The sequence below is a fragment of the Benincasa hispida genome, chromosome 3, assembly GCF_009727055.1.
Source record: "Benincasa hispida cultivar B227 chromosome 3, ASM972705v1, whole genome shotgun sequence".
NCBI lineage: Eukaryota > Viridiplantae > Streptophyta > Magnoliopsida > Cucurbitales > Cucurbitaceae > Benincasa > Benincasa hispida.
This window is the reverse complement of record NC_052351.1, coordinates 14,314,802-14,338,247: the sequence shown is the minus strand read 5'-3', so window position 1 is coordinate 14,338,247 and position 23,446 is coordinate 14,314,802. Positions and strand designations below refer to the sequence as shown.

At 35.3% G+C, this 23,446-nt stretch overlaps 2 protein-coding genes across 5 annotated transcripts; one reads left to right on the top strand and one right to left on the bottom strand.

Annotated features, from left to right (window-relative positions):
* Positions 1–1,746: 1,746 nt before the first annotated feature.
* Positions 1,747–4,852, top strand: LOC120072616 (serine acetyltransferase 2). Of its 4 annotated transcripts, none has more exons than XM_039025015.1 (10): positions 1,747–2,182; positions 2,441–2,638; positions 2,783–2,842; positions 3,042–3,137; positions 3,219–3,243; positions 3,580–3,674; positions 3,870–4,036; positions 4,188–4,261; positions 4,358–4,423; positions 4,582–4,852. In XM_039025015.1, exons 1-10 carry the CDS (start codon positions 1,925–1,927, stop codon positions 4,614–4,616), a joined length of 1,074 nt encoding a protein of 357 aa, XP_038880943.1. In that variant the 5' UTR covers positions 1,747–1,924; the 3' UTR covers positions 4,617–4,852. The 4 variants fall into 4 exon arrangements, with proteins under 4 accessions (XP_038880943.1, XP_038880944.1, XP_038880946.1 ...); XM_039025016.1 differs by having other exon boundaries at positions 1,925–2,182; positions 4,587–4,852; XM_039025018.1 differs by having other exon boundaries at positions 1,925–2,182; positions 4,358–4,428.
* Positions 4,853–15,301: 10,449 nt separating this feature from the next.
* Positions 15,302–18,029, bottom strand: LOC120074104 (G2/mitotic-specific cyclin-2-like). The gene is made up of 10 exons (XM_039027115.1): positions 17,810–18,029; positions 17,594–17,741; positions 17,439–17,495; positions 17,300–17,348; positions 17,052–17,207; positions 16,835–16,966; positions 16,436–16,747; positions 16,250–16,348; positions 15,829–16,010; positions 15,302–15,744 (listed from the first exon to the last, which is right to left on the bottom strand). Exons 1-10 carry the CDS (start codon positions 17,865–17,867, stop codon positions 15,600–15,602), a joined length of 1,338 nt encoding a protein of 445 aa, XP_038883043.1. The 5' UTR covers positions 17,868–18,029; the 3' UTR covers positions 15,302–15,599.
* Positions 18,030–23,446: the final 5,417 nt, after the last annotated feature.

The window sequence follows — 23,446 nt, the reverse complement described above, 5'->3', positions numbered from 1 at the left end:
ATCTCTATATAAACCATCTTCCTCTCCAAATTTTAAACCTACAAATTTTACATTTCATAATCCTCCAAAACTCAAAAGTTCCATTGTTGCTCTCTCTAAGTTCCCAATTTTTTTTTTCATCTTATTCTTGAGAGAGTGTTATTGTATTGTGAGGATAAACTTGTTAGTGCTTAAACTTGTAAATCCACTCTAGTGAGAGTTGTATTGTGTTTTTAAAAAATTCTAACATTTGTAACGGTTTGATCCTAAATCGTGGAAAGGATCGAGTTTGCTCTTGAACCCGTAAAAGAAACAGTGGTGTAATGGTTGGACCCTAATCCGTAGAAAGAGTCGGAAAGATTTTATTCAAATTCCCAATAGGCACTTAGGGAGTGGAGTAGGTCGAGTTTGATCGAACCACTATAAAAATTTAAGGTGTCTTCTTCTCTAACTCTTTCCTTTTTATTTTTGCAATTAATTTAAGCTGTTTTAGTTTGTTCTTATTTATTTGCTAAAATTTGATAGAATTAAATTATCACATTTTTGTCATCTTATTTGTTGCATAATTTGAATTTTTCTTATTATTTATAAAAAGTGTATTAATTAGTTTAATTGAGTTAATTTAGAAAAAAAAGTTTAATTAAATCCTATTCACCCCTCTAGGGTTGCCATATCGATCCAACACCTTCATGCGACTAACTTCGAGCTCCAATGACCACCTCCGATTACAATCTTCGGCAAAAATCATCTTCGGGACAACCACCTTCCGTTCGACCAACTTTGGGATTCGAAAACCACCTCTGATGACAAACTTCGACAACCAACTCCAATACCACCTTCATGCGATCAACTTCAGGCTCGGACAACCACTTCCGACTACAAACTCCAATGAAAACCATCTTCAACGATCACTTTCGACTGTTATAAGATTGATGATTGTTAAAGTATGTTGTAAGGTTGTTGATTATATAAAAATTATTATCTTGTCTACATTAAGTGCAATATTTTTATGTAAACATTTGTAATTTTTTTTATTTAATTGCATTTACATATCAAATAAATGTCAAGAATATTTAGACGAAAATTATATATATAGTTGAAAAGTATGTAACATATAACAAAAAAAAAAAAAAACATAAAATTATTATTTTTAGAAAATTTTCTAGCAACTTAGTTAAAATAGGGATTTATTTTTGGATGATCCTCCAAATTTAGAGGAATTGAAAGTGAACTTGTTGAAAAAAAAGAAAAATATAATAATAAAATTTATGTAGAAAATAGGAACAAATTTTTTTGATTTCAACTATATTTCTATAAAAAATATAATGAGTTAATTATTGTTCATTGCCCAAAAAAGAAAGAAAGTAAGAAAGAGTGAAAAGAAATGTTTAAAAAAAAATTGCAATACATGTTTTATTCTAGTAGAATTATTAAATAAAAAAGTTTCAAAATAAAAATAGTAATAATTAAAAAAAATTACATTAAATAATTTAGATATATGAACTCAACTCTACACCCTAATATATAAACTCAGATCAAATATTTCGATATTCCAAACATAAATATATGAATTCGCCAAATATATAAACTCCATACATATGAGCTCCATATCGATCCTATCTCAATTTAGCATCTTTAAAAGAGTCCTTAGGATTGAAGTATAATAATAATAATAATAATTTTTTTACCAAAAAAAGAAAAAAAATGGAAAAAAGTGGGGAAATGCAACGAAACGAAACGATAAGACGAGGAGCTCATCTCATATTCCCTTCCCCCAATAATATTGAAGGAGGAACTCGATCACAACGCCGCATGGGCGCAAAGCTTTTCCCCTGCCACTCGCGCCACAAGTTCCACTCACTCGTCTCCCAATTCCCCTCCATTTTTTCTCCTTTTCTATGCTTAAATAGTTCCTTCGATTAGGCCCTTTCACTCGCCGGTCTCCATGGCTTGCCTGAGCGATCACACCTGGCCAACCTCCCTCTCCAATCAACTCGCTGATTGCGTTTCCCTTCGGGAGCAACAAGAACATGGCGCTGACACACCCGCTTTTTTCTCTGCGGATTCTATGAAATTTGGGATCGACAGGGTCTTCCCCGTTTATGCCATGGGATTTTCCAAGCCCTCCGACGCACCCGCCGCCGCCGCTTCCGATTTCGGTGACCCAATTTGGGATGCCGTCAGAGAGGAGGCTAAGTTGGAGGTACTTGCGTTTCTCAAACACTCTTTTCCCCTTTATGTCTCTTTGTTAGCTAATGAACTTGTTTAGTTCCTTGGTTATGGGTTCTCTGCTTTTTATTTGCTGTTTGAGTATATGGGTGGTGCTTGGAATGGGTTTGTGGAATTGGTGGGGTTTTATTATGATTGTTTAGAACCGTGAAAAAACCTGCGTTTTTGGGGTTGAGTTTTTGTATTTCTGTAGTGGAATGAGAATCCATTTAAGTGACGGAATTTTGTTCAGGCAGAGAAGGAGCCAATTTTAAGCAGCTTCTTGTATGCCAGCATCTTGTCACACGATTGTTTGGAGCAGGCATTGAGTTTTGTTCTTGCTAATCGGCTTCAAAATCCCACTCTCTTAGCTACTCAGTTGATGGATATATTTTGTGATGTTATGATGCATGATAAAAGCATTCAACGTTCCATTCGTCTAGATCTGCAGGTGAAGTCCATTGTTGCTGGCGTAAGCTTTTGAATTTAGTGATAATTTAACTTGGTATGGGAGTAGTAAGAGTTGGTGTATTCAAACACAAACTACAAGTGTGTTTTACCAATCTGAAACCTCTCAACGACTTTTCTTAGGCAGGCCTTGAAAGAACGGGATCCTGCTTGTTTGTCCTACAGTTCAGCGCTTCTATATCCTAAGGTAATCGATATTTTTAAATCAAGTGGGCTATGTTTGATTCACAGGGCTGTCCACCGTCCTCGTTCTTACATACTTCCCGAAGATCTTTTTTGTATTGTAAAATCCTACATTTGGCTCTTGTTGTTACAACTCTAACCACTTTTGTTTAAATCAGTTTCTTTTGATCAGTGAACTGATGCTAGGTAGCTGCTCCTTGCAGGGTTACCATTCCCTTCAGGTACATAGAGTTGCACATACTTTGTGGAGCCGAGGACGCAATGTGTTGGCTTTAGCACTACAAAGTCGAATTAGCGAGGTAGATTGATACTTCTACATGTCATGTCTGTGTTGCTATCCGAGTTATTTTTACTTAATTCCTACTTTTTTTCTTTTGCAGGTTTTTGGTGTTGACATCCATCCTGGTTAGTTAATCTTCAATCATCAGTCCCCTTAGCTTGAGAGATAGAACAAGAGTGATGCTTTGTTAATTAAAATAGTGGGGTACTTTCCTGTGGAATTGTAAAATAATAGTGAATGATGCTTTGTTAATCAAAAGACCTCAGTTTTGTCATCTTATGATATTATAAAATTTTAGCAAGTAAGAATGACTCAGCCGATGAATTGTTAAAGGTCCATGTGTTGACAGTGTGTAGATGTCTCTTTTCAAATGGTTGACCGTTGGGATTGGTATTACTCTAAAAAATCATATTCTTGCTTTCCTGTTCAAAACATGAGCATTTTCTTTTTCTTTTTTCCAGCTGCAAAAATTGGAGATGGAATACTCTTGGATCATGCGACGGGTGTTGTTATTGGTGAAACTGCTGTTGTGGGTAACAGAGTTTCATTGATGCATGTAAGTTCTTCATATTGTCTCGTTGCCACTAAACTGTTATCTCTTTTCTATTTATTTCTTCTTGAAACTGTAATTCCGTCTCAAATATTTTGTCTTAAACATTCAATGATCCTCTTGCCCCACTGCCCATAGACCACTGTTCTTGCTGCCTGACCTGTCAACTGAATCATCTGTTTACGGCTTCAATTTTCTCAGGGTGTCACTTTGGGGGGAACTGGGAAAGAAGTTGGTGATCGTCATCCAAAAGTGGGCGATGGTGCACTAATTGGAGCTTCTACTACCATACTCGGAAACATTAAAATCGGCAAAGGGGCAATGGTGGCTGCTGGTTCCCTTGTGTTGAAAGATGTCCCTCCCCACAGGTTTAAATTTTAAAGCATATTATTTTTCTGTCAACTTCTTATGTATTTGAATTTTAAAGCATATTATTTTTCTGTCAACTTCTTATGGGTGTAATGTATTTGAATCACAACCACGATGCATCTTTTTTTTTTTTTTTTTTTTGGTTCATAGTATGGTTGCTGGAATCCCGGCCAAGGTGATTGGGTATGTTGCGGAGCAGAATCCCTCTTTGACAATGAAGCATGGTATGGTTGAATTTACTTGGAAGAAAGCATTTGATATCTTGAGCTATTTTTATCGACATATTTACATTTTGACTGCTGCCCTTTCGTTATGCACAGATGCTACCAAAGAGTTTTTTGAACATGTTGCTTGTAGTAGTTGTTGCAGAGATGCTAAAGCCAACGGTTAGGTCTCTATAATTATTATCAATCAAATGGTACATTATAGATTTGGAATTTTACGATCAGTCTACAGAATACAAATATGTGCCAATTGTAAAAGTCTTTTTTTTTTTAAAAAAAAAAAATTATAATAAATAATCTGGGGGCTTGGTTTTCTGCAGGTCAGTGCCCTGAATCCAAGGATAGTCGGCTCTGAGGCGTGCTTCTGTCCTTTCAGTAGGCGTAGGTTCATATCTGAAAGATGAAGTACAATAGTATTATTTCAAAGCTTGTTCTTTTAGATTAGTATTGACTTCTTGGTAGATAATAAGATGAATTATAGTTGTAGGATATCGGAGAGGATTATGTTCCAAAAAGTTCAAAAAATATTTGTGTATAAATAATCTACTCCCGTTTAAGTAACGAGTAAAAGTACTTAAAATTAGCCCCACAGTCCTCTACTCTACAAATTCACACTGCTTTGCTTATTGTTTGTATGTAATGAAGATCCATCGAACATGTCTTGCTTGGAAATCCTTCATGAAAACAACCAATTTCTCAGCTATAGGCCAATAGCATTGTATTATGATGCTCGAATACCGCCCACTGATTTGTGTCCCTTGAACTGAACCATTTTCTCTCATTCTTCTTCCTGGATGAACTTTGCCTCCATTTCGGATCGAAATGTAAACGGAACATTCATCAATGACTGCACCGAGTTCACGACCAGAGAGAATTGTAAAAGCCATTTGCTGTCATCGAATCGTAGAGCATCTAGCTGAGCTTCTTCTCCACTTCTTTTAGACCTCCCTTCAACAGATCCTCAAACACCAATCCATAGGTGTAGATGCTGAAACAGGGAGGGGTAATGGGGAAACTGGTGAACCCAGATGGCGTGAGGTTCTTCTGAGCTTCAAGCATTGATCGTACCGAACTTGGAAAGGTCGATAGGCATTAATGTCAGGTACCAAGATTCCATTTTGATTCTTTGGCGAGTTCTCGAATTCAATCTGTGGGATGGTCTTGCTTGAACTAATGTGCAAGTAATGGCGAGATGGATTTGGTGGCAAGTTTGGGAAGGACGGATTTTGATAGAATTTGAGAAATTGTCGGTTTTGACCCAAAAACTTTTTTCCATTCAAAAGTAACTTCATCTTTAAAATTCATTTTTTTTAAAATTATTTTTCCAATGTTTTAGACTTTTAGTGGAGGGATCCACCACTCAAAAAGATCAATTTGTCTCTCAATAAATGGTCATTCAATTGTCTTGATTCTTGAATGTGAAATCACCTAACTTACCTAATTCACATATCTTAAAATAAAAAATTCAATATTTACTTTCACATTTTGTTTTCAATAATAGAAATGGTTTACAGGTATGTTGAAAAGTAGTTTTTTTTTTTTTTTTTTTTTTTTTTTTTTTCAAAAAGTCATGAAAATGGAGGCAAAAAAATTATTTTTTAAAGAAAGTTTTCAAGCAACAATTTTTTTTACTTCTTTTTCACTTGTTTACATTATAAAGGAGTATTGTTACATTTTAGGAGAAAAAATGGAGGAAAAAAAATAAAAAATGAAAAGTACTGAAACATGATTGAACGTGGGAAAGGTATTGCTGGTGTTCTGTGATTTGTCTCTTAAAGTTCAAAGCAGATGTCTCAGGAAGTTGTCTTTCTCATGAAGATGAATTTGTCCAACTTTACGAGACAGCTCTTTTGTTCAACTTTTGTCTCGTATAGTTGAGCCAATCAAGCTGTCTCGTGAAGTTGACTAGGTCCACTCTCTTGTAAAGTAAACTTTCTCCTAAATTTTTTTTTAATATTTATTTATACATTTTCTTCTAGCCAGTAAGTTTTATCTTCACTTGTAGAATGCCTCGCATGTTTATTTGCTACTTAGTTGTATAATCTAAGTGGGATTGACCCAAAAAACCATGATCTCACCCTAAGATGTCTATACAATTTTGGAGGTTCTTTTTAAATAGTGAGGACACATGTAGGCTACCTATCTATTTATCAACGAAATCCAAACCTATGTATGGAGACAGTGACTTAAAAACCCTTTCTTCAAACTAAATTATCAGACCATGTTACATCACTAACCCCTTTAGATAATAATGTTGTCTCATATAACCTATCCGATCACAATTTCTTTGTTTATCCTTACAATCCCGAGGATAATGGTCCATCCTCCTTAATGTACGGTGAGGAGGATCTTGGTTGTGCAGACGGGGGGTTTGAGCATAATGTAAGTGAGGAGAATGAGATAGGAGACGAAAATGTACATGCTGAAGGGGTTTTTGATCATGGTGTATGAGAAGAGAACGTGAACCCAGAGGAGAACATAGTTGAAGACAATTCAAACTACGAATGAGAACTACCAGATGAATTGGATGATGAGTCTAATGAGTTTGATGATTCTGATGATCTGACTGAAGAGGATGACAAGGATGTTTAAATGGAGGGTGAGTGTAGTAACCATCGATGCGAAGATACCAACCTGTGCATGGAAAATACTTATGTGGAACCTATGAGTGCATATCCTGAAGTGGCAATAATTGTGTCAGGTCAGATGTTTGAGAGCGAAGACATTGAAATTTAAGGTAGAACATATATATCTTTCAAAGGGAGAACTTTCATTCATATTGTCCCTCTTCGCTATACGTCGAAATTTTGAACATAGGGTTGACAAATCCACGAAATCATTACTGGTTAAATGTAGACATAATGTCTGTCATTGGAGGATTCAGGCTCGAAAGCTTAAGGATTCGGAGTTGTTCAAATTAACAAGGTATCAAGATATCTATACATGCTCATAGCAATTAATGGATCATGACCACCATTAAGCAAGAAGCAAGTTAGTTGGTCATCTGATTAAGTCCAAGTTCACGAACGTTGGTAGGACGTATAGGCCGAAGGATATCATGCAAGATATGTGGGAGGGATATAGTGTCAATATTAGTTATACGAAAGCTTGACAGTCTAGAGAAGAGGCATTAGTAATGGTCCGAGGTAGGCCGAAGGAGCCTTTTGACCAGTTACATGCTTATGGGGAAGCTTTGAAGATAACGAACCCCGACATTGTTTACGAATTGAAACTTCAAGATGATAGGTACTTCAAGTACGTCTTCATGGCTTTGGGTCCATTAGTTTGAAGCTTCTTGAATACATAAGGAATGTTTGGTTATTGATGGGATACACTTACCGGGTAAGTTTAAGGGTGTCATATTGTTTCGTTCAAAAAGCTCCACTCCTCGATTTCTTTCTAACTACAATATCATTCTGTGAGACTACTTTTCAAGTACATAGGGCCAAATTATCCCAATTAGAGGAGTGGGCCAATACTTGGAGGAGATTGGATTTGAAAAGTGGGCCAGGGCATTTCAATGTGGACGAAGGTTCGATTAAATGACTACAAATGCAGTTGAGAGTTTGAATGTTGTATTGAAGGACACTAGAACATTTCCAATAATTAAATTTCTTGATCACATAAGGGGTCTGTTGCAAAACTGGTTTCATCGGCGAAGAACCTACACATTGAGTCGTCAAACCATGCTTTCAAATTATGAGGAGGCGAAAATGGTGGGAATGGAGTATAGATCTAGAAGGCATTTTGTGAGGCTGATTGATCAACACATTTTTGAAGTCATTGATCATCACCTTAGTGGGTTATTGACTTGAATGCGCGCAAGTGTACGTGTAAGGATTTAGGATTTTAGCAAAACCATGCTTGCTGTAGGGAATTGATGATTATTACGACATTCCATGCTCCCATGTGATTGCAGCAGCTTGTTACCAGAACATTGATCTATACACACTTTGCTCCCCTTGTTACAACATTCAGGCTGTTCACGGATTATATGCAGAACCTATTTTCCTTGTAGGCCTTATTTCAGAACGGCCTCGGGGGGATGATTACAAAGACATCTAGATATTTCCACCGATGCGTGTTGCTCAAGTTGGCCGTCGCCAGGAGATAAGAATATCGTTTGCAAGAGAGGTCACTCAGATTCACAAATGTACTAGGTGCGGTATGCGTGGCCCACAATCAAGTAACTTTCTGACAACCATTGACAACGACGTGAATCCAATTTATGTTAAAATTTGATTGGGTTATTTTACGGTGTAACATCTTGTAATTAAACTAACGTGACAATGTAATATTTAATTATCTCAAGCGAAATATCAAAATAAGGCGTAGAAAACAAACACAGTTGAAGATAAACAAATGCACTAATAAATAGCTTTGTTCATGTATATTTGTACATCAAACAAACGTCTGAAGAAATCCATATTTGTTGGGTCAAAGTGGACATATTACACCTAGTTACAACATACTCACAAAATGTACCACAATTTCCACTAACTGATTGCTGCAGTGCATCCTTAACTCGCTCCACCTCCCAAGGAGTCAGTGGTAGTTTAGGGCAAGCCAACATCACACCTGTTCTGTGAAGTAACACAGTTATAACCATCTGCATGACCACCAAATGATACTCCGGCTCCAGCCAAGTATAAAGTCTTTTGTATGAATCCCAAACAACTAACTAACCTCACACCATGTCTATCTTGACCAGTATCCAATGTACGTCAAGTATATTATAAGGCATATATTGTTGGGGTTGATGCTCTAAATCTCATAGGGTCCTATAGTTTTTAATTGTAATGTACAAACATTTTATTTATGAATAAAATATTTGATGTTTTATTTCAAATTAGTTGTATTAACCACAAATTAATAAACTAACATGCAAGGTTATCTTGTAGCTTAAACATATATGTAGAGACATATAGGTGGATCATGTTTAAGTGATAACTTAAATGGTCTATAGTAAATGGATAAGGCTGGATACCTTATCCTGGTGACACTACGAGTATGACCTATTTTATAGATGTTACAATTGTTGTAAAGTACTACAAATAATCTGATCCTGATCATTCATGTGGAGATATATGAACGAGGATATTCTATACAAAGAAGTTTGTATAAAACCGGACTATAAAATGTTTAGTTTTATTATATAATACCGTTCATAATTGAGACTTACATTTCACTAGATGACCATAGGTAACATGATCTGAATCCTTTGTGAGTTGTGAACTCCTGCCTATGAAGGCGGTCCTTTGATTTGTATGGGTGAGAGTGGCCAGATCGCTGACTTAACAAGCCTACCATTTTGAGGATTCATCTGATTGGAAAGCTGGGAACACAACTACCAAAAAGGAATTCACTCCTTCCTTAACATCGGGATAAGTAGATAAATTGCTCCCTAAAGGGATGATTCTGGGACTTGAACAATGTGGCGCCACACTTTCGCCTGATGAGGGGTTTGGTAATAGTTGGATTATGATTTATTGTTCATTAGAGGGACCAGTGGTACTTAAGGAGTTAGAAGTAATTACAGGGGCAAAACGATAATTTTGGCCTAGCTGTACTTGCGAGCAATTTGTGAAGGGTCATCGCACTAGTGTGATTGGTTATATCTAATGGACACAAAAATATATCTATAACGCGAAGAGTGCAGCTGATGGTCTTTAGTGGAGTGTCCGTCAGTTAACGGATGGTGAATAATTTAAATTAAAGAGTTTAATTAATTATTCACATACGGTTAGAGCTTCAAGTTACAGGTCCATGAGATCTCCTCGATAGCTCAACGAGATTTAATGAGAATCAGTTTTTGGATTAATTTGAATTGTTCAAATTAATTATATGTGATATAATTAATTTAATTTAATTATATATAATATAATTACTATAATGTATTTGATCATTACAATATTGAGTATTTATGCGAAGAAATAAATATTTGAATATGATTCAAATATTAATTATATGAATTGGATTCATATGGTTAAAATTAATATAAGTGTGATTTATATTAAAAACCATTGGTGAGAGAAATGTATGTTATATTTGATATAACATATAGTTTAATATATATTATATGATAACATATAGTTTAATATATATTCTATGATAAGGTAGTTATCATATAGATATATATTAAATAATTTACTAAATAAATAAATAAATTTATTATTTAATTTATTTATTTTTGAATTAATGTTATTTGAGATGGAGTTGTAACTCCTTCTCCCCTCTTTCTCTCTAGATCGTGTATGCGAGTTGGGTACACTTTCTCCTTCTATGTGTGGTGAAGAAAGAAAACATAGAAAAATCACGCTAGGTAGTTCTGATATCTCAGATAAGATTTCAGCCTTTTCTTATCTCTTCCTCTCTAAATCCCCTCCCTCACCAAAATAGTCAGAGCTCACTTTTCTTAGATTCTCATCCAGAGAATACCGAGATTACTTTTGTGGTAGTGACATTTTTGGTGTTCATGATTTTCATAGTGAAGAGGAAACGTGAAGATTTCGTTCTTCAAGGGTAAGTCTTCTATTCTCTTTTTCTCTTCTTAATTTCTCAAGCATGCTGTATATTTTGTTTAATTAAATGTATGATCTGTTTTGTTTCTCTGTAAAATTGTGTTATGTAAACTTTTGAGAATTGGGACGATCCGTTTCCGTTGCAGATCCTTCACAAGGATCCTTCATGTATATGGTATCAATCGTGGACTATGGAATACTGTAGTCAGTCAACTCGTCTGGAACATACTTTAGTACCGTGCTTGCTTTGTCCTAGTCGTATGTCGTGGTGCATAGTGATTTTTTCCACTCAGAGTACAATGTATGTGGACGACGGAATAAGTTATATCAATAAAATTAGGTACGATCAACATAAAAAACTTCGTAAATAAACTATTATAATTAACCGATGATAACTTACAGTAACTACTCAATCAGCTATCGTGAACGAATGGACACTCTAGGTCGAAGACTTTTCACTCAATATCTTGTTTCGTAAGAATATGAAAAGATATACATAGTTTGCTTGTTGACGTTAAAAACTATATTAATGAAGACTAGAAAAAAATTTGGAAATAAGGAAAAAGTTTAGATGGTTACCTCGTCATCCAACCATTGATCCGGACAAATTTGGGACTTTCACCAAGCATTGCCTTTTCTAGACAGTACGCACAATTGCCACGAGTTTGACGGTGTTATTTGTGGATGATTTACCCACTCCATCATGTATTTCTCCATATGTTTTGGAACTAGGACCATCAGGTTATATCCCTTATGTTTTCGCTTACCCTTGTTTCATTGAGGTTCAAGGGCCTCATATGGTGACGACAGTTTCCACGGAACTCGACATGTACACATCAATCCGGATCAGCCTCCTTACGGTGCCACTGGAACGTGTGACATAACTGGAACATGTACAGGAACTGGACTTAGATAATCCAGTATCTCAACTGCCTCCTGTTTCACCTTCAATCAAGTAACTTCGTGTTGTTTCTCTAATGCCTTGAGGCGTTTCCGACATTCCTCGTCTATTTTTGAACGATCCAGTTTTCTCGTGGACGTATCCTACCAAATAACTATTAGGAATGTAGTACGACATCCAAAAGCACACATCGACATTGTAAAATACTAACCTCAACAATTTCGGTATCTGAGGATATGGATGTAGCCCTTGCGATTGGTTGTCTTCCACTTTTTATCCACGTCCTCATCGTCCATCGTTTGTACTATCTAAATTAGAAAACCAGATTGACCAAAATGAATAAATTTAATATAACAAAATACGTAAAACATGTAGAGTACCAATCGATTGGGTATCAGTAACTGATGTATTGTATACTTTTCGTCTACGTATTGTTCTCGGGCTTTGTTTACGCGAACTATGTACGATGATCGAGGAGGCATCCTTCATTGGTTGGGTCTCTAGGGCTATAACTGATGTACTGTATTCCTATTTTAATAGCAATGTATATTAGTTGAAATCAAAATTTGCGAGAGAGTAATTTGATTTATCGAGTTTCACATACCTTGGGTTCTTCAGACTCATCCTTGCCTGTGCAACCGGCACTTGAAGGCACAATCTCCATAACACTAACGTCCTGTGAGTCTAGTTAATCATCTCTTGTCCCATGAGTACCGATTCCTAAGGACTACGAATATCCTCGTCGATGTTAGGAATGATTTGGAAAGCGAGGACACCTGAGTCATCCTTTGCTCCCTCAACTCTTCTTCTAGAGGGCTCCAATGCAATATCTCCTCTAGCTCCAGATGAGCCATTAACATCCTTAGACACGATATGAGGGAAATAGGTTTTGGGCTTTACATTGGCATCATCAGATTGAGTAACATCTTTTCCCTACAGTTGCGTTAAAGAAACTGTAAGCGAACGTGCAAATTTGTAAAGATTGTATAGGTTCAGAGGATAATTGTACCTTCAATAGTTGCCTAGATATCCCATCATAACAGAGACATTCTGTTGAACATTAGCGACCTTAGAATGGAGGGTTTCGAACACAGGCTTAACATTGGCCTCAAATTGATCTAGGCGACCCTCCATTCATCTTATCTCTCCCACAATGTGGGATGTCTTGATCCGGTACTTCACAATGCACCAGATGTGGAGAATTGTCAACGTCGATATATGGTATGTAAGTAGGCTTCGAAGAATTGTGAATGTCGATGTTCGATCGAGAGAGATCTTCTTTCACTGACTTATTTCAACATCAACATGAACTCGATCCTGGTCCTAGTCCTGGTGGTCATTGTGTCCATGATCACCCTCATCGTCACCGTGATCAGCCTTACTGTGGACGTGATCTAGTTCGATGCTAAGAATATCCTCATCATCACCGTCGTCATGACGACCACTACTTTCGTCGCAATGATCACCCTGACCGTGGCTAGCATAACCCTTAGCATGACGATCATCACCCTCACCAACAGGCCTTGGTGGGAGAACATGTACTTCAGGGGCAGGAACTACGCGGTGCATGTGAGCTACCTCCTCCTTTATTGGTAACAGTTGTATCATTATAATGGGATTTCTCTGTACCGTTCAATCCATTACTCATTGTGTCATGAAAATATCTTTGTCCAATGAGGAGAATGTTAGGTTTTTCCTACTCTCCCATTGAGACAGGCGTGGAATGACTATCTCACTAATACGAGTTGGCACAATATCTATGAGCGAAGAAATCATCTCATATGGCCACACCTATAAATAGAAAGATAGAGTCAAAGCGTAAAAAACCATTGACGATAATGGAGAAGAAAGCACGCATAGAATACATATGTGAACTAACCTGTAAGGCAAATGGGAATTCGTATAGGCTGTATCTAGCTAGAGTCTCGGGTTCTGCTCAATCAATAGCACCGATGAGAGCTCTCTTAATACTATTGATAGTCTTCTAAAAAATCACACTACTCTAGTCGTGATTGCAAAAAATCTCCCAGTCATCCACAATGTCAAGGATGCTATAGTCAAACACTTGCTTCTTCTCCCTCCCCATCATGACTAACTCTATGAAATATGCAAGTGCCACTAAAGTCCATGGCAAGAAATCTCCTAGTCATCCACAATGCCAAGGATGCTATAGTCAAACACTTGCTTCTTCTCCCTCCCCATCATGACTAACTCTATGAAATATGCAAGTGCCACTAAAGTCCATGGCAAGAAAATTTTCCTCGGCTTCAAATTGTTTCAATCTAGGTCTATCGTTGAAGTATAAGTTTCTAAGCCTAGTAGGGTTAGGATTATTTCGCATCACTCGCGTCTGCACCCTTACCTAGTGATGAGGTCAAACTTATCCTTACCGAATGATACCTAGACCTGAATTGAATAAAAGAAATTACGTTCGGCCTATCATCCACAACCTCCTTCAGAAGTAGGTGATGTATCAGTTGTCCATTGAGGGAGAGAGTACTATCTAAGATGGGTCCAAACATGGTCTACCTAAACATATCTAACTGGACCATCATTAACTTCATCCGGGTCACCACACAGGTCTTAGCCAAATGAGAACACGAGATAACAAAGCTTTAAAGTATTCTGCTGGCTCGATCCTTAACTCCATAATAATTACCTATACGTGCCACAAAACATGGTACAATGTTAAAATCCCTAATGAAAGAAAGTACCATTAAAAAGGACGAGTTTCACGGGAAAGAAGTTAGAGAGCCATCACCAAAAGACAAATCTTGTGAAGTTTGCAAAAAAGCTTGAGTTATACTCTCTATAGTTTGTCTCGTAAAGTTGAGTTGATTTCTGTCTTTTGTCTCGTGAAGTTACTTTTGAGCTATTTTACAAACTTTCTACTGTTATGAATACTTCAGAGACAAATATTCGCAACAACTTCATCAGATATTTGTCTCATGAAGTTTAATGTACCCAAAAAATGCGAAATCAAACCCAGACAAACATATAGCCCTTATCCCATATTCGCAACTACTTATCTTATATATGATTTCTGGTAGGAATGTGTAGTAAAAAACCCAAAACCCTTATCCCATATATTTTACAGGTTCTTTTCTAAGTTGGAATTATCATTTATCGAGGGACCAAAACCCTTATCCCTTATCCCATATTCGCAACTACTTATCTTTGCGAGAAGAGAGTCCAACAATAGCGAAGAAAACTCAACGAGAAGAAGAAGAATAGAAAACACCTAATTTTCACGGGAAGATGAAAAGATTTAAGAGATTTTCATGCGAAGATGAGATTTGATTTAACTTTTTGAAATTATCATTTATCGAGGGACCAAAATTGTCTTTTTACATGATGGATTCCTCCACTTAAAGTCGACACACATTGATAAATGAAAATGGCAATTTCCCATAGAATTTCTACAACCCAATGAACACTTTTCTTTTACCAACAACAAAAAAAAAGAAAAGGCAATTATTGCTAGAATTCAAATACTTCAAAAGGGTTAATCAAGTTTACTTAATTCAAATACATTAGAATTCTATTCAATACATGTATATATCAATTCATCATCAGAAAAAAAAAAAAAGATGGAGTAAGGAAGCGAAGAGATGGAAATTTATGCCAAAAAGGCCAACATTATTCTTTGTCAAATGAAATTATATATAGTTTTGTCATCTCATTGCTGTTGAATGAAAAACAAAATGAACATACAATAAAAGAACAAATAATGACCAACATTGGAAAGCAACCATCTGGTTGTTCACCTCCATTATTGTGTTGTTGTGCCCTATCCTGCCACCGTAGTCGCCTCCGACCGGCCGACTGATCGATCATCCCTGCCCCGTCGCCCAAATTTTGAACATTCATGTAATGTTGTTAGTAAGAACACTATACATGTTCTGTTCTGTTGTGGCTATTGCTGAGTCTGCAAAAGAAAATGTGCAGGTTCACATTTTGCCGTGTAGTTAAATTTTGATGTACAGTACTTCCTATGAACTCCGGTGAGTTTCCCCGTCGCCGCCTTTTGATGGAACCCCACCATTAGTCTCGAGCATTCTCTGCAAAATTCAAGGGCAGCCCCCATTAAAAGTTTGAAAATGACGGGAACATGAAATGAAAAAGAAAATCCGACAAAATCATACAGGAGCTGATCTTCTGAGTAGCTGGAATGCCACTCGCAGGTTCGGCTCCAACAACCATCGACTCTGGTGAGAGTACATTGCGCTGTGTAAATTGCTGCCGCCGCTAGCAGAGAGGGTGGGAACCTCAGCATTTCATACTCGACGAGCGAGAGTTCGATCAAGAAGAATGCCATTAGTTCGAGCTGTTCCATTAACAGAATTCTTCAGTTCAAGAACAAACAGGAGCAAAATGCTGTTAATTTACTATTTAGTTCTTTAAGTTAGCCTTAGATTTATTAAGTTAAGAATTGCCCCTTTAAAGTTTTCAAAATTTTGATCTATAGAAAAAGTTATAGTGCAACTTTTGTCTCTCATGAAAATTGATGGCTCCATTCTGGTTTAAAATGGTCATTAATAAAAGGAAAAAAGAGAGAATCTTTACCTTTTTGTCAGATTGAGCAGCTTTAAGGAACCTTTGGAGGAAAACAAAGGGTGTGGGAACTGACATATTAAACTGCAAACAGTTGAGTATTACTGTCTCCTAGAAGAATACACAAGAAGAGTTGGGTAAATTATTTTCACAAAGAAAGATCTGATTGAATAAGAGTAAAAATGGAGGAGTAAGTACCATTTCAAGAACTTCCTTTCTAGAGTAAGCTTTATCAGAAATAAGAATCAAATCACCCACAACAGGGACAGAAACTTCCTCATATTTGCAAGCTAATAGCATAGAAACCAAACCAACCAGCTGAAGCTTCTTTCTCACTACTGTTTTTTGTGCCAAAAATCTGTCTATGAGATTCACAGTGAGAAACAAAGTTTCTCCCATGAGATCAAACTTGTCATGAACCTCTATAAGCCAATCAATTAGTATAGCTCTCATCTTCTCATTAATGTCAATTTGTTTGGTCATGTAATTTGGGGGAACACAGCTTGAACTCTGCACCAGACACAATTCAAAAAGCTGTAAAGAAAAGATAAAGGCATCATACCTTGAAAAGTAAGCCCAGAGATTAGAGACATTTACCTCAATTTTTCTATAGTGAGCGTAGAGATCATCCACGTACTCGACAACGGCAAGCGGGTTGTCGGAATCTACATTGTCAATGTTGATTACCGGGTCTTCTTCTTCTGCTATATCCTCCATTTCAACCTCCTCCTGTTGGGGAAAGATCATATACGAATTTATAGGGAGAAAATTTTGTGGTAATAGCTAATTCTGTTGGGGGATTAGGATTTATTACCATCTGGCTTGCTTCCTGAGGCAATGATGGTTCTGATTTCTCCAAGAACATAGGAACTGGATTGTCATTTTCTGCTGTTTTGCAATCCTCGTCTACAAATATGGAATGTCCAAATGCATTTGAGTTTGTAAGAAATGAGTTAGGCTTATTATTTTCCTGCCCAAACAAATCCCAAAGATCCATTATCGAAAGGCGAGTGGTTTTGAGAATAACATATTCCTTGAACAAGAACAGAGGACAATCCTTACCTGAGGATGATGAAGCTGTTGACTACTAGCAATTTGAGCAGCAAACTTCCTAAAGAGAAACACGACATTTTCAAAATTTTTAAACAAACCCTTCTGTTTTTTCCTTTTGAAGGTTCAAAAATCAAAACAAAATTCCCACCTTGTAATGGGTCTATGAAATGGATCAACCTGCTTCTTCTCGCAAATCTCTTGCTTTCTAAGGTCAGAAACAGAGCAATACTCATTTCAACATCCAATGGAACCCTCACCAAATTCAAAAACAAAATTTGAAGGAACTGGAAAATTTTCAAATACCCTGAGAGGACTCTCTTGTTAACAACACATGGGTAAGCTTGATTCACCACAGAATTCTGATTAATGGCATTAAGAGCTCTCCGATTATTGTTAACTCTACTAATCTCCTGCCCAAATGCCCTCCCACTCTTCTCCATCCCTCCTCCTCCTAAAAAAGTCAAAATCAGAAACAGTAAATCAAAATACAAAAGAAAAATGGCCAATGTCGATGCAAACCTGGACGAAATGAAGTGGGCTTGATCAAGTTGGCATTGTTCTCGTCGGAAAACGCCATTAATTCCGGTGAAGAGAAAAACAGAGAGATCCCCAAAAACAAGATAGAAGAAAAATCCGTCAAAAGGGGGAAATGGGTAGGGTTAAAAGAAGCATCTAAGAGGACCCCAGATGAGAGTGAAGGAAGCAGAAGAAAGAGAAGAGGGAGTTTAATGGAGAGGGCATTTGTCCAGAAAAGGTATATTAATTAGAGAGCAGAGTATATTTCAAAAACAACGGCTAGTGAAATGTGACCGTTGGATTTGAGTGTGATGCGAAAAAGAGAAGACTTTCCCTCTCGGGTTTGTCCGAAGAACAACGGTAACCTGACCATTTTTTTTTTGGTTTCCATAGGCACATGCCCTTTTCATTTTACCCCATCTCATTTCAAATTAAATCATTACTTTTTTTTTTCCCACTTCCTTTTCCATTTCACACTACTTTTTTTTTTCTTTTTTTAATTCTTTGATCTAAAGCTGTTAATTTTAATTTAGTTTGCATAGTTGGAATTTAATTTCAATTTGGTTTAGTTTGGTTAAAACTTGTAAGTTTATTATTAAAATAATATTTCATTTTTTTTTATATAATATGTAAGGTGAGAGAATCGAACATTTGATATTGAGATTGGTAGCACAAGTTTCTGCAAGCTGGCAACATTTTGGTTTCTATTATTTAAAGTTTGTTTAATTTTAATCCATGCACTTTCAATAGATCTCAAATTTAATCCATCAAAGTTAGTTTCTTTTATTGAAATTAGTTAAACAATCGCAGTAGAGAGTATATTTAATATAGGTGAACATATTTCCAAAATTTAAAGTGAAATTATTAATAGATTATGATATATACATATATATTTGAAAATATAAGCAATAGGTAGCAGTAGGGAGTATATTTAAGATCTATTAAAAATATCGATTAAAATTGAAAATTTTGAAAGTAAGAAATAAAATAGAATAAGACTAAAGTATATGAGCCAAAATGATGTTTTAACTAAATTTGTACATCATTCTTCAATTAGGCTATTTTCAAATATAGAAAAATAAATCAAAATATTTATAAATAATAGCAAAATATCATTGTCTATCTGTGATAAACTACGATAAACTACTATCTGTGTCGAGCAGTTTTATCATTTAAAATAATATTCCTTCTTCAATTATCCTTTATTTTTTTTAGTTCAATAACATTTGGAGATTTGGATTCAAATCTCTTATCTTTTGGTCAATAATAGAATACATTAACTAGTTGAGTTATATACTAACATTGATCTAACTTTAAAACGAAATTAGTTAAATAATAATAATGATTTTTTTTAAAAAAAAATATTTGGATTTGCCTTTAAAACTAACATAGTAGCCAATTTAAAAACTTCAGCTCAGGGGTCTTGTAAAAAAAATGTTAATTATGCCTATTGCATAGTCAATTTGTGACGTATGGTTCACGCGCTTCCGCACCCGCGCGTGGAGGAGAAGATATTATTTTCCCTATTTTTATTGCCATAATATTGTGTTTCTTTTCCTCTTTCAAAGTAGCGTTTATCTTTTATCTTTTCTTTTTTCTTGGAAAGGTAATTTTGGTTTTTGGTTTTTATTTAATTATACATTACAATTTTCTTGCTATCATAATCATGCATTGCAATTTCTTGCTATCATGATCGTTTGACTCATAGTAGTCTAGGATGTTTTAGAGCTTATTTTTCATCATTACAGAAATTCAAATTTTAATGAGGGCCAAAAATATGATACGGTGGTTAACTAATTCTGATCGATAAATTGACTTATGTGGGTCGAGCTATTATAAATACTTATTACAGCTTAATTGATTTTCTATAGTAATAAAGCGTGACTAGTAATACATATCGAATTTAAATTTAAATTTTGATCAAGATATTTTTTCGATGTCATAGTATTTTTTTTAATTCAACAAATTTGATTTAGAAGATTTAAATTCTTTCTATATCTAAATTATTAAACTATGTTTAGATTAATCATTTAATGATATAAAATATTATATACATATAATTTAGAAGCTAAAAGTGTTAATTGATGCCTCAAAAGAACAATATTTTAATAATAGAAGAGCGTGGGTGATATTAGATTGCCAGGTTGTCCCCAGAAAAGGGGTGGCTCCAACGTGCCATTGGCTTGCTTTTTTGAATCTTTATGATGTGGATGGCTCTTAAAAAGAGGACTCCAATGGCTCCTCTATTTTCTTCCTTTACCGTTACATATGTTATTTTTTTTATTTTTATTTTTTTATTCCTTTCTTCCCTCTCCCCTATCAACTGATACAAAATAGACGAGATTAAAGACGATGAATCTCCGGAATATCTTTATAATATTGTGATATTGTTCACTTTAGACATAAAATCTCATAGTTTTATTTTTTATTTCACGTAAAAAATATTCATACTTATTAGATGTAAAAACGGATTAGTTATGAATTTGTTATACTTTTATGTTATTAAGTTTTTTTAGTTATGTCCTTTTAAATTATTGTATAAGCTGCTAAAGGAATAAAAGTGGTGAAAAGAGAATATAATTTTCTTCTAAAAATTTCTCCATTTTTCAACTTTAATATGGTATCAGAAGTTTTTTAAATTTTCACCTTCGTCTTCTCCCTCTTGTTCCCAAACAATGAATCCCATCTCTCCTTCAACTGACCTTCCACCACTGTCAACTCATCTTTCGAGCAACATTTCGACGAATCTTCCAACACCTTCCGTCCAGCCGACCGATTTTTCCAATCCAGTCAAGAATCATATACAATTTCTTATAATGATCCTTACATTCTTCATCACAGTGACACTTCCAACCTTGTTCTTGTCACTGAACCTCTCACAGACAACAACTATGTTACTTAGAGCCATTCGATGATCTTAGCACTCTCGATTCGCAACAAATTAGGGTTCATTGATGGATCCATTGTTCAACCAACAGGTGACTTACTTCCCATTTGGATTCGGAATAATAATGTTGTGATTGTCTGGATTTTAAACTCTGTCTCAAAGCAAATTTCGTCTAGCATTCTTTTTACCAATTCCGCTAGAGAAATTTGGCTTGATCTTCAAGATAGATTTCAGAAAAGAAATGATCATCACATATTTCAACTAAAACATGATTTATCTATTTTAAAACAAGAACAAGATTCAGTCACCATATATTTTTCCAAGATTGAAAGTTTATGGGATGAATATATATCTTATCGATCGGGATGCACATGTGGAAAATGTACCTGTAGTGGTGTTAGATCGACTGATGATTTCATATAGTTTGAATACTTGTGTTTTCTGATGGGTTTAAACGATGAATTTAATCATGCTCGATCCCAAATACTCCTTGTGAATCCTCCTGCACCAATAAATTAAAGCCTATTCTTTAATTGTTCAACAAGAAAACATATCTCAGCTTCTACTATTGGATATAGTTATCTTTATTTATACGCATCAAACATCCTTTTACATAGCTAATATAGGACTTTGGTTGCATTCCTACGTTCCTAATACTCTTAACACTTATGAGTACGAAGCTTTCAATAGTTATTATATAGAGACTTACTTGGGTGCATCTCGAGCTACACCTATCTTTGTGTAGACACCAAAGTACTCCATTACAAATTATTATGTGATAAAAATTTCTTTTAATTTAATTTCACTTTTTGTGTGATCGAATGTGAGTTTGAAGATGGGTGCAGTTAAGTTGTGCACATAAGCATTACTCTATTGTATAAGTTCTTTATTTTTGAAATTTTTTTATCCTAAACTTCAAGTTATAAAATTATTTGAAAATAACATTTGAGGTGTTTTGCATAAAATGATTTATGGAAATTGACCAGGAAGGAATTAAATTCCTTAACGAAAGCGTGAACACATGTGCTTTCGAAATTCGTTTTTGGGAATGGTGAAAACAGAGTCCTCCCTATCTATCACTTACTTTGTCTCCAAAAGACGAGAAGGAGCCTTCAAAGCCAAGTATGAACTAGCCTTCCCCCCACGAGGCATCCCTTAGCTCTGTCAACGGCCCTCCACCAACAGGTAGGGTTGTGGAGAACAAAAAGAAGAAGAAGGGAACAGAGGCAGGGGGAAACGTCGTCGTGTTGATGAATGACCTACTGATGGGGAGATGCTGGCCAAGAAGAAGAAGAACAATGCCCAATGTGCAATGGTGATCATGTCCAATGATTCAGAGTGGGGTTTATTCGGGTTTCTTCTTTTTTATTGTGTTTTGGAGAACCACCATCCGTCATGGAAAAAACTCTTTTAGAATAAAAATGTAAACTTACATATTTTGTTTGGGTTTGATCAATCTTGTCAAATTCTTCAACAAACAAGCATTTCACATGTAGTGGTAGTGAACAAATGCATGCAAAATATGAAGATGAATAACAAGAAGGATAAAATATAAAATTTATCGATACGATTTATGATTCCATTTAGCAGTAGACTGAAAATCCTAAAAATTGGATGAACGGTAACAGTTATTTAGACCACTCACCATTACCGGTAAACCCAAACGATGATGCAACAATAACTGATGATGTGTGAGGGGCAAATTTATTGATATGGTTTACAATTCTATTTAGCGGCAGATCGAAAACCCTAAAAATTGATAACGGTAACAGTCATTTAGACCGCTCACCGTTACCAATAAACCCAAGTGGTGTAACAATAACTAATGACGTGTGAGGGCAAATTTACCGATATGGTTTCCGATTCCAAACAGTGCAACAATAATTGATGACATGTGAGGATAAATTTTGGAAAGTCGGACAAAAATATCAGCAAAAAGGGTGTGGGTCCTATTCAATATTCAAACACAATTCGATTGATCACCCAATGCTCTTCATTCAGATTACATTACTTTAGATTTTCAACTAGGGCCCACATGTCGGGAAGAATGCAGAACGCCAGTAAACACTATCAAACTTTAAAAAATAGGTCCCACTTTTCAAATTATTTTTCATTTATTGCAATACACCAGACGTAAAAGTAGTCATAGTTCAATTGGTTAAGGCATATGTCTATCAAAATGTTAGAGATTCAAATTTTTCTAAAGATATATGATTTGAATTAATTGCGTTTAAGGTTTCACGTTAGACAAATCTTGTATGAATTGAAAATTATCTTAAATTAATAATTTTACCAATTTAAACTTTAAACTCCACAAGAGTGTAATAAATTTTGGATTATCCCCTCAAATTAATTATGTTTTAAAACTGAAAATGAATGATTTTGGCATATGTAGAAGACTTCTTTAAATGCAAGAATTAATGATGTATATTAAACAGGAAGGGTGGAATATAACAGATTGGGTAATGGCAGATTTTTATTCTAGGAGTAGTTTTCAATTTCTTTTCTTTTTCAATTTTTCGATAGATAATATTTTTGGTTACTTTCTTAAAATCTTAGAACAATGATAATCTGATTTTGAAAAAAAATTCTAAACTTAAGAAAATGGTTGGTTTAAAATATATATAATTATGTGTTCTAAAAATATATATAATTATTAGTTTGAGGTTTTAATGGTTAAAACCTTAAATTTAATTAAGGTTATAATTTGATTTTTTTAATTTTATAAGATTTTATATTTTACCAATATAGCA

What these genes read in the sequence shown, in the direction of transcription:
- LOC120074104 (XM_039027115.1), bottom strand. Translation starts at nt 17,867, where the DNA reads ATGGCGTTTTCCGACGAGAACAATGCCAACTTGATCAAGCCCACTTCA. An exon ending in AACAAGAGAGTCCTCTCAGG is followed by an intron (nt 17,496 to 17,593) that starts GTATTTGAAAAT and finishes TTCTGACCTTAG; the next exon opens with AAAGCAAGAGATTTGCGAGA. An exon ending in CTCACTATAGAAAAATTGAG is followed by an intron (nt 16,748 to 16,834) that starts GTAAATGTCTCT and finishes TGTCTGGTGCAG; the next exon opens with AGTTCAAGCTGTGTTCCCCC.
- LOC120072616 (XM_039025015.1), top strand. Translation starts at nt 1,925, where the DNA reads ATGGCTTGCCTGAGCGATCACACCTGGCCAACCTCCCTCTCCAATCAA. An exon ending in AAAGATGTCCCTCCCCACAG is followed by an intron (nt 4,037 to 4,187) that starts GTTTAAATTTTA and finishes TTTGGTTCATAG; the next exon opens with TATGGTTGCTGGAATCCCGG. An exon ending in CAGAGATGCTAAAGCCAACG is followed by an intron (nt 4,424 to 4,581) that starts GTTAGGTCTCTA and finishes GGTTTTCTGCAG; the next exon opens with GTCAGTGCCCTGAATCCAAG.